This window comes from Xenopus laevis, chromosome 4S (assembly GCF_017654675.1).
Source record: "Xenopus laevis strain J_2021 chromosome 4S, Xenopus_laevis_v10.1, whole genome shotgun sequence".
Classification (NCBI taxonomy): Eukaryota; Metazoa; Chordata; class Amphibia; order Anura; family Pipidae; genus Xenopus; species Xenopus laevis.
In genome coordinates, this window is record NC_054378.1 from 27,575,237 (window position 1) to 27,585,236 (window position 10,000).

Consider the following 10,000-nt stretch of genomic DNA (forward strand, 5'->3'; position numbering starts at 1 on the left):
AAAGAATAACAGTGACTGCAATATCACACAGCGCCATCTGTTGGTTGTATCAAAGAATAACAGTGACTGCAATATCACACAGCGCCATCTGTTGGTTATATCAAAGAATAACAGTAACTGCAATATCACACAGCGCCATCTGTTGGTTGTATCAAAGAATAACAGTGACTGCAATATCACACAGCGCCATCTGTTGGTTATATCAAAGAATAACAGTGACTGCAATATCACACAGCGCCATCTGTTGGTTGTATCAAAGAATAACAGTGACTGCAATATCACACAGCGCCATCTGTTGGTTGTATCAAAGAATAACAGTGACTGCAATATCACACAGCGCCATCTGTTGGTTATATCAAAGAATAACAGTGACTGCAATATCACACAGCGCCATCTGTTGGTTATATCAAAGAATAACAGTGACTGCAATATCACACAGCACCATCTGTTGGTTGTATCAAAGAATAACAGTGACTGCAATATCACACAGCGCCATCTGTTGGTTATATCAAAGAAGAACAGTAACTGCAATATCACACAGCGCCATCTGTTGGTTGAATAAAGGATTAACAGTGATGGCAATATCACACAGCGCCATCTGTTGGTTATACGAAAGATCAGGTTTTATGACACACAGCACTCTCTGCACAATTCTCTGTCACCATCAACTTTGCAAAGAAGTCCGGTCGATCACTGGGGGAGTCTCTTTGGCGGAAGGTGCGCTGCTGGGAGACAGGGCTGTAGTTGTGTCTAGGCTTATACTAGAGTCAATAAGTTTTCCCAGTTTTCGTAGGTAAAATTAGGTACCTCGGCTTATACTCGGATCGGCTTATACTCGAGTATATACGGTAATTGAATATTGTAGCTTTACTACATTAACAATCACTCACAGTGCAATATTATCCTTTTTTATATTTTTTAATATTTCCTATGAGCCAGAATGCTTTGTAAGATGTAATTGCAATTTATCTCTACAGCTTTGAGGAACTTTTTGGCCAGCAATATCAATATCTCCCAGGAACAGAAGAATACTGCGAGAGATATCAATATTCCCAAAATGGTAAGCACATAAATTTACTGCAGTACTGTATTCAGTAACTTCCACAGTAATAAAGTGGTTTACACTTACCAGCTTCCCAAACAAACTACTTTATTCCAAACTCTGCTTACCTGATTATTTGACCCATGCACCAACAATTGAACAAAAGTCCAGTAAAGGGGTTGCACTGAACTGAGTGTACACACTAATATGCAACACTTGTCCAAAAGAACTGCTTTGATCTGAAAAAGGCTAGTTTAGTCCTCTATGAAGGCTCTCAATCCAGTCACGGAATGCTGAATCCGCACTTGATATCTGCCTGTATAAAGATACTATATAAAACACTTTAACCTTAAAAAAAAAAAAGTTTAAATTTAACACTACATTCTAATAAAATTACTATAATGTTATAATACAACACTGTTGATATTATCTGTATTTTCCTTTGGGATAATTTTGATATATTGAACAACAGTAGAAACTGGCATTGTTGAGTGTGTCCCAAACCTCTGTTCTCTTTGAGTATTTCTTATAAAGAAGGAGAAAATTCCCACTTGGCGTGAAATATACCATTCAACATAATTTGTCTTTCGTTAGTTAGCACACTTTTTGCTGAAAGGACCAGTACCATAAAACATTTTTTTTTTTTTTTAAAAAAAATGTGTTTGTACATAACACCAAGACACATTTAAATTTAAATTTGCAAATTCTTTATTAAGAAATAACTTACCAATTCTCTGCTTGCGTTCCTCTTCAGAAAAGGCGACATGGCGACGATCCATCCCGCGGCACTCTATTTCTCCTCCCTGGCCATCTCCTATAGAAGGCAAGGAGGAGAAATAAAGTGCGGCACGATAGATTGTCGCCGTTTCTGAAGAGGAGCGCAAGTGGAGAATCTAAGTTATTTCTTAATAAAGAAATTTAAATTTAAATGTGTTTTGGTGTTTTTTGTTTTTTTTTCTGTACAAAGAAATTTTTTTTATAATTTTTTTTTTTTGTTACTGGTCCTTTAACTTTCCTGTTTTAGCATACAAAATGCACATTATGCATGTAAAGTGGATACAGAATTCCTTTTTAGTAATGTACAATCTGTTACATTTCTGCTTTTTTTTTTTTTTTTTTTTTTTTTTTTAAATTGTAATGGTACAACTAAAGCAGTAAACTAAATTTCACTTTTCTGTAGGCTGTACCCTGTACAGTCATATGAAAAAGTTTGGGAACCCTTAATTCTTTGTATTTTTGTTTATGATCACATAGTTACATAGTTAAATTGATTTGAAAAAAGACAGTCCATCAAGTTCAACCCCTCCAAATGAAAACCTAGCATCCATATTTTCACATAAATTATATATACCTATACTAACTATAGAGTTTAGTATCACAATAGCCTTTGATATTCTGCCTGTGCATTCCACAACCTCACTGTCCCGACTGTGAAGAACCACCTACGTTGCTTAAAATGAAATTTCTTTTCTTCTAGTCTAAAGGGGGTGGCGTCTGGTACGGTGATCCCCTTTATAGGTAAAAAGGTCCCCTGCTATTTGTCTATTATGTACTTTTAAAGTGTAATCATGTCCCCTCGCAAGTGCCCAACCTTGACAGTCTACCCTCATAATTTGTCTTCCATCCCTCTAACCAGTTTAGTTGCATGTCTCTGCACTCTTTCCAGCTCATTTATATCTCTCAAGGATTTTTTATGCAAGACAGAACTTTATTTGCTTTAGCAGCCACAGAATGACACTGCCCAGAATTAGACAACTTGTTATCTACAAAAACCCCTAGATCCTTCTCAGTTAAGGAAACTAGCAACGCACTGCCAATTAGTATATAACTTGCACAAATCAACATTGAACCTCATTTTCCAGTTTACTAACCAGTTTCCCAACTTAGACAGATCACTCTGCAAAGTGTCAGCATCCTGCATGGAACCTATAGTTCTGCAGAATTTAGTATCAAAAATAGAAACCTTATGTTCAATGCCCACCTCCAGGTCATAAATAAACAAGTAAAAGCAGTAGGGACCTAGTACAGAGCCCTGCGGTACTCCGTTAACAACACTGGTCCAATTAGAAAATGTTCTATTTACCACCACTCTTTGTAGTCTATCTTTTAGCCAGTTCTCTATCCAGGTCCATATACTATGTTCCAGGCCAACATTTCTAAATGTAACCTGTAACCTTTTGTGTGGCACTGTAACTAATGCTTTAGCAAAGTCAAGATCTATTATGCATAAAACCATGCTGGCACACACATAGTATTATGATTTGCTAAATACAATATTACAATTAAAAATTTCAAACCTAATGTGCTCTCCAGTTCAGCAACGGCGAAGGTTCTCTCCAACCCCCAAAAAACAGTTAAAAAATTCCAGAAGAAAGTTGGCGATTGTACCTCGAAAGAGGATAAGGAGAAAAAAAACAAGAAAAAATATATAGTGTAGCGTTTTTTATTATGATATACTATAAAGTCCAGTATCTTATCCTTTATTAACCCTTCAAAAAGCTTTCCTACTACTGATGTCAGACTAACTGTCCTATAGTTTTGAGGCTGAGAACGGGATCTTTTTTTTGAATAGAGGCACCACATTAGCAATTCACCAGTCGCTAGGCACTATGCCAGACCTCCATGAATCCTGAAAAATTAAGTAAAGGGGTTTAGCAATCACAAAGCTACGCTTGCAAGTACCCTGGGATGAATACCATCTGGCCCCGGACTTTGTTTATCTTAACATGTTCTAGTCTATTTTGAATTTGACTGAGATTTCAAAATAGCAAGTTCCTTTTACTATATAACATGCCTTATGGAAACACTTGCATTTCAGCAGTGAAATAAAGTTTATTGGATTAACAGAAAATATGCAATATGCATCATAACAAAATTAGACAGGTGCATAAGTTTGGGCACCCCAACATAATACATCAATACTTAGTTGAGCCTCCTTTTGCAAATTTAACAGCCTCTAGGCGCCTCCTATAACCTTTGATGAGTGTCTGGATGGTGGTATTTTTGGCCATTCCTCCATACAAAATCTCTTCAGCTAAATTTGATGGCTGCCGAGCATGGACAGCCTTCTTCAAATCATCCCATATATTTTCTATGATATTCAAGTTGGGGGACTGTGACATTTCAGAATATTGTACTTCTCCTTCTGCATAAATGCCTTTGTAAATTTCAAAGTGTGTTTAGGGTCATTGTCTTGTTGGAATATCCAACCCCTTCGTAACTTCAACTTTGTGACTGATGCTTGAACATTGAAGAATTTGTTGATATTGGGTTGAATTCATCCAACCCTCAACTTCAACAATGGCCCCAGTCCCTGAACTAGCCACATAGCCCCACAGCATGATGGAACCTCCACCAAATTTGACAGTATGTAGCAGGTGGTGTTCATGGAATGCGGTGTTCTTCCGCCAGGTAAATCGCTTTTTGTTATGGCCAAATAACTAAATTCTTGTTTCATCAGTCCAAATCACTTTGTTCCAAAATGACTGTGGCTTGTCCAAATGAAAAAAAAAACTGTTTGTGGCGTGCAGAAAGAACTTTTCTCATCATCCTACCATACCAATTGTCCTGCTTTGTAGAACAATTTACAGATACATCTGCAGCAAGATTTTCTTGCAGGTTTTTGGAGGTAACATAGCAAGTTAGGTTGAAAAAAGACACGTCCATCAAGTTAAACCTTTTGACTTTTTTTTTTTTTTTTAACCTGCCTAACTGGCAGGTGATCCAGAGGAAGGCAAAAAAACCCCATTTGAAGCCTCTCCAATTTGCCTCAGAGGGGGAAAAAATCCCTTCCTGACTCCAAAATGGCAATCGGACTAGTCCTTGGATCAACTTGCTATCTTCCATAACCCTGTATTCCCTCACTTGCTAAAAAGCCATCCAACCCCTTCTTAAAGCAATCTAATGTATCAGCCTGTACCACTGATTCAGGGAGAGAATTCCACATCTTCACTCTCACTTTTTTTTTTTTCACTCACTTTTACAGCTCTCACTGTAAAAAACCCCTTCCGAATATTTAGGCGAATATCTTTTCTTCTAATCGTAATGGGTGACCTCGTGTCAGCTGGAAAGACCTACTGGTAAATAAAGCATTCGAGAGATTATTCTATGACCCCCTTATATATTTATACATAGTTATCATATCACCCCTTAAACGCCTCTTCTCCAGCGTGAACATCCCCAATTTGGCCAGTCTTTCTTCATAGCTAAGATTTTCCATACTTTTTACCAGCTTAGTTGCCCTTCTCTGGACCTTCTCTAATACAATAAGGTCCTGTTTGAGACCAAAACTGTACAGCATATTCTAGATGGGGCATGTTCTATAAAATCAAAGAATGACCGCTTCCTGACGCAAATCAATGACCCTTTTATTACAGCTCAATACCTTATTTGACCTTGGTGCTGCTGACTGACATTGCTTGCTACAGCCAAGTTTATCATCTACAAGGACTCCAAATGTGAAGTCATGCACCTGGGATGTAAAAATATCCAAGCCACTTACACCCTTAATGGGACTGCACTAGGCAAATCCATTATGGAAAAGGACCTTGGATTCCTTGTAGATGATAAACTTGGCTGTAGCAAGCAATGCCAGTCAGCAGCATCAAGGGCAAATAAGAGCTTGAGCACTATTAAAAGGGGCATTGATTCGCGGCAAGAATTGGTCATTCTTCCACATATTAGAGCACTGGTAAGACCCCATTTAGAATATGCTGTACAGTTTTGGTCTCAAACAGGACATTATTGTATAAGAGAAGGTATGAAATCTTAGCTACGAGAAAAGACTGGCCAAATTTGGGATGTTCACACGTGAGAAGAGGTGCTTAAGGGGTGATATGATAACTATGTATAAATATATAAGGGGATCATATAATCTCGCTAATGCTTTATTTACCAGTAGGTGTTTCCATCTTACACGTGATCACCCATTCCGATTACAAGAAAAGAGGTTCCGCCTAAATATTCAGAAGGAGTTTTTTACAGTGAGAGCTGTGAAGATGTGGAATTCTCTCTCTGAACCTGTTGTACTGGCTGATACATTAGATAACTTTAAGAAGGATTTGGATGCCTTAGCATGTGAGGCAACAAAGGGTTATGGAAGATGGCTCATTGTACAAGTTGATCCAGGGACTAGTCAGATTGCGGTTTTAGAGTCAGGAAGGAATTTTTTCCCCCTCTGAGGCAAATTGGAGAGGCTTCAATTGATCCTCTGGATTAACTGGCAGTTAGGCAGGTTCAAAAAAGTTAAAAGGTTGAACTTGATGGACGTGTCTCTTTTCAACCTAACTTACTATGTTACCTTAACCCTTTAACTGCCAAGAACGTAGCTCCTACGTTCTTTGAAAAAAGGCTTTAAGTGCCAAGAACGTAGGAGCTACGTTCTTTACTAAAACAGCTCTCTCTCTGCACACACTGCAAAATCAGCGTGCAGAGAGGAGCAGCTAGCAGCAGAACCCCCTAGGCAACGAGCTTACCTGAAAAAGATCGGCGATCCTCCACTCCAGAGTCGCAGAGAGACGCAGCAACCGATTCAGCAGCTTCCATGTCCCAAGCATCAGCACAGCACATGTTCCTGCTCCGCCCACGCACTTCCTGGTGCTGTGACTCGGCGTGTTTCAACTGAAAAGCACTGAAAAGGACTCCTCTTCATCTAGATTTGGTAAGTGCCCCTTTTTTTACTTATTTACAGGTATTTACAGGTATTTACAGGCATTTACAGGCATTTACATATACACAGTACACATACTAGTAAAAGTAGTTTTTTTTTTTTTTTTTTTGATTTTCTGATTTTTTTGATTTTTCAAACTTTTGCACATATATTACATACTCAAATACATATATGCAAATATTTATACACTTTTTAGAGCTGTACATCCATGCATACACAAACACACACTTATAGGGGTTTTTTTTTTGTTTTTTTAGTTCATTTTCTAAGTTTCCCTTATGTTATTTCCCTAAAAACTTTAGATTTCACAGCATGACTACTGGATCAAGCATTCTGACCTCTAACCACGCTGTCGGATCAGTTATTTTGTTATTTCGTTGATTTTCCTAATTGTATTTGCTTTTTTGTGATTTTTATTGCAGTTTTATGCTTGCATTGTTTTTCCTTATGTAATGTTTTAGCCTCATTTACACTTTGATAATTTGGGATAGAAACATATTTTTAGCAACTCTGTGTTCGTCAGAATGTGTACTTTCCAAAAATATATGGTTTTGGGGGGTCTTTGTACTGTTAGGGGGTCTTACGGCACATTATATTCAGTCAGAGTGCTATGTTCACAGGAGGCGAATTGACGGCTGAGAAAATTCTTATGCACTGTTTTTATTTGGGGTCCGCACGTGCCCACCTGCTTTGGTTTATCTATGCATATTGGGCATCAAACTGTTCAGTAGACCCTTGGCGTCAATATTTAGGGTGTTTTCTAATTGTATGTAAGAAATTGGGTGAGATGAATGCGACCAACTGCAATATTTTTAGGCGATTTTCAGAAATATCATAAAAACCACTGCCTTTAGCGTTGCTTTGCAGTATGTACATTTGGAGCAGAAAGATAATTTTAGCAAATTTTTATTCGGCACAAGGTGTACTTTCCAAAAATATATGGTTTTGGGGGGTCTTTGTACGGTTAGGGGTCTTACGGCACATTATATGCAGTCAGAGTGCTATGTTCACATGAGTCGAATTGACAGCCGAGAAAATTCTTATGCACTGTTTTTATTTGGGTTCCGCACGTGCCCACCTGCTTTGGTTTATCTATGCATATTGGGCATCAAACTGTTCAGTAGACCCTTAGTGTCAATATTTATGGTGTTTTCTAATTGTATGTAAGAAATTGGGTGAGATAAATGCGACCAACTGCAATATTTTTAGGCGATTTTCAGAAATGTCATAAAAACCGCTGCCTTTAGCATAGTATTGCAGTATGTAAGTTTGGAGTAGAAAGACAATTATAGCAAATTTTTATTTAGCAGAATGTGTACTTTCCAAAAATATATGGTTTTGGGGGGTCTTCGTACTGTTAGGGGGTCTTACGGCACATTACATGGAGTCAGAGTGCTATCTTCACAGAAGGCGAATTGACAGCCGAGAAAATTCTTAAGCACTATTTTCATTTGGGGTCCACACGTGCCCACCTGCTTTGGTATATCTATGCATATTGGGCATCAAACTGTTCAGTAGACCCTTGGTGTCAATATTTAGGGTGTTTTCTAATTGTATCTAAGAAATTGGGTGAGGTAAATGCGACCAACTGCAATATTTTTTGGTGATTTTCAGAAATATCATATAAACCACTGCCTTTAGCGTTGCTTTGCAGTATGTACATTTGGAGCAGAAAGATAGTTTTAGCAAATTTTTATTCGGCACAAGGTGTACTTTCCAAAAATATATGGTTTTGGGGGTCTTTGTACTGTTAGGGGGTCTTACGGCACATTATATGCAGTCAGAGTGCTATGTTCACAGGAGTTGAATTGACAGTCGAGAAAATTCTTAGGCACTGTTTTTATTTGGGGTCCGCACGTGCCCACTTGCTTTGGTTTATCTATGCATATTGGTCATCAAACTGTTCAGTAGACCCTTAGTGTCAATATTTATGGTGTTTTCTAATTGTATGTAAGAAATTGGGTGAGATAAATGCGACCAACTGCAATATTTTTAGGCGATTTTCAGAAATGTCATAAAAACCGCTGCCTTTAGCATAGTATTGCAGTATGTAAGTTTGGAGTAGAAAGACAGTTATAGCAAATTTTTATTCAGCAGAATGTGTACTTTCCAAAAATATATGGTTTTGGGGGGTCTTCGTACTGTTAGGGGGTCTTACGGCACATTATATGGAGTCAGAGTGCTATCTTCACAGAAGGCGAATTGACAGCGAGGAAATTCTTAAGCACGATTTTCATTTGGGGTCCGCACGTGCCCACCTGCTTTGGTATATTTATGCATATTGGGCATCAAACTGTTCAGTAGACCCTTAGCGTCAATATTTATGGTGTTTTCTAATTGTATATAAGAAATTGGGTGAGATAAATGCGACCAACTGCAATATTTCTAGGAGATTTTCAGAAATATCATAAAAACCACTGCCTTTAGCGTTGCTTTGCAGTATGTACGTTTGGAGTAGAAAGACAGTTTTAGCAAATTTTTATTCGGCAGAAGGTGTACTTTCCAAAAATAATGGTTTTCTGGGGTGAACCTAGTTTTTTGTACCTTTGCCTGTTGCAAAATGCTGTATATGTGCTGGTTATGCAGTATCTGGAATTACAGAACTCGTATGGGGTGTCTTCTTTCTGGGGCCCCTATACGCCACATACTTAGGGGTACCTATGCATATTGGGTATCAAACTGTTCAGCGTACCCCAGACTTTCATGTTTAGGGAGTTTTATATTGCTATATATTGATATGTAGGAGATACAATGCTTTAGAGTTGGAGTATTGAGGAGATTTTTGTATATGTCATAAAAATTGCGAAATGTAGGGAAGCTTTGCGGCTTGGTACTTTGGAGTAGAAAATCGAGCCTACCCATTTTAGATTTGTCAGAATGTGTACTTTCCAAAAACATATGGTTTTCTGGGGTGAACATAAATTTTTGTACTTTTGCCCCTTGAAAAATGCTGTAAATGTGCTGATTTTGCAGTATTTGGAATTACAGAACTGTCTTCGTTCTATGGCCCCTATATGCCATATACTTATGTGTACCTATGCATATTGGGCATCAAATTGTTCAGCAGACCCTTGGCTTTCATATTTAGGGTGCTTTTTCTTGGTATGTAATGATATGTGGGAGATACGATGCTTCAGAGTTGCAATATTGAGGTGATTTTCTGTAATGTTGTAAAAATTGCCAAATGTAGGAAAGCTTTGCGGCTTGGTACTTTGGAGTAGAAAGACGTGCATACCCATATTAGATTCGTCAGAATGTGTACTTTCCAAAAACATATGGTTTTCTGGGGT

General features: G+C 38.0%; 1 protein-coding gene across 5 annotated transcripts in view; it reads left to right on the forward strand.

Moving 5' to 3' along the window:
* The window catches only part of XB5885308.S (provisional ortholog of nuclear receptor coactivator 5 S homeolog), a 63,354-nt gene that overhangs the window by 18,933 nt on the left and 34,421 nt on the right, over window positions 1–10,000 (forward strand). For all 5 annotated transcript variants that reach the window (XM_041591431.1, NM_001095655.1, XM_041591432.1 and 2 more), the window contains 1 exon segment: window positions 978–1,060. In XM_041591431.1, coding sequence (XP_041447365.1) covers window positions 978–1,060 — 83 coding nt within the window.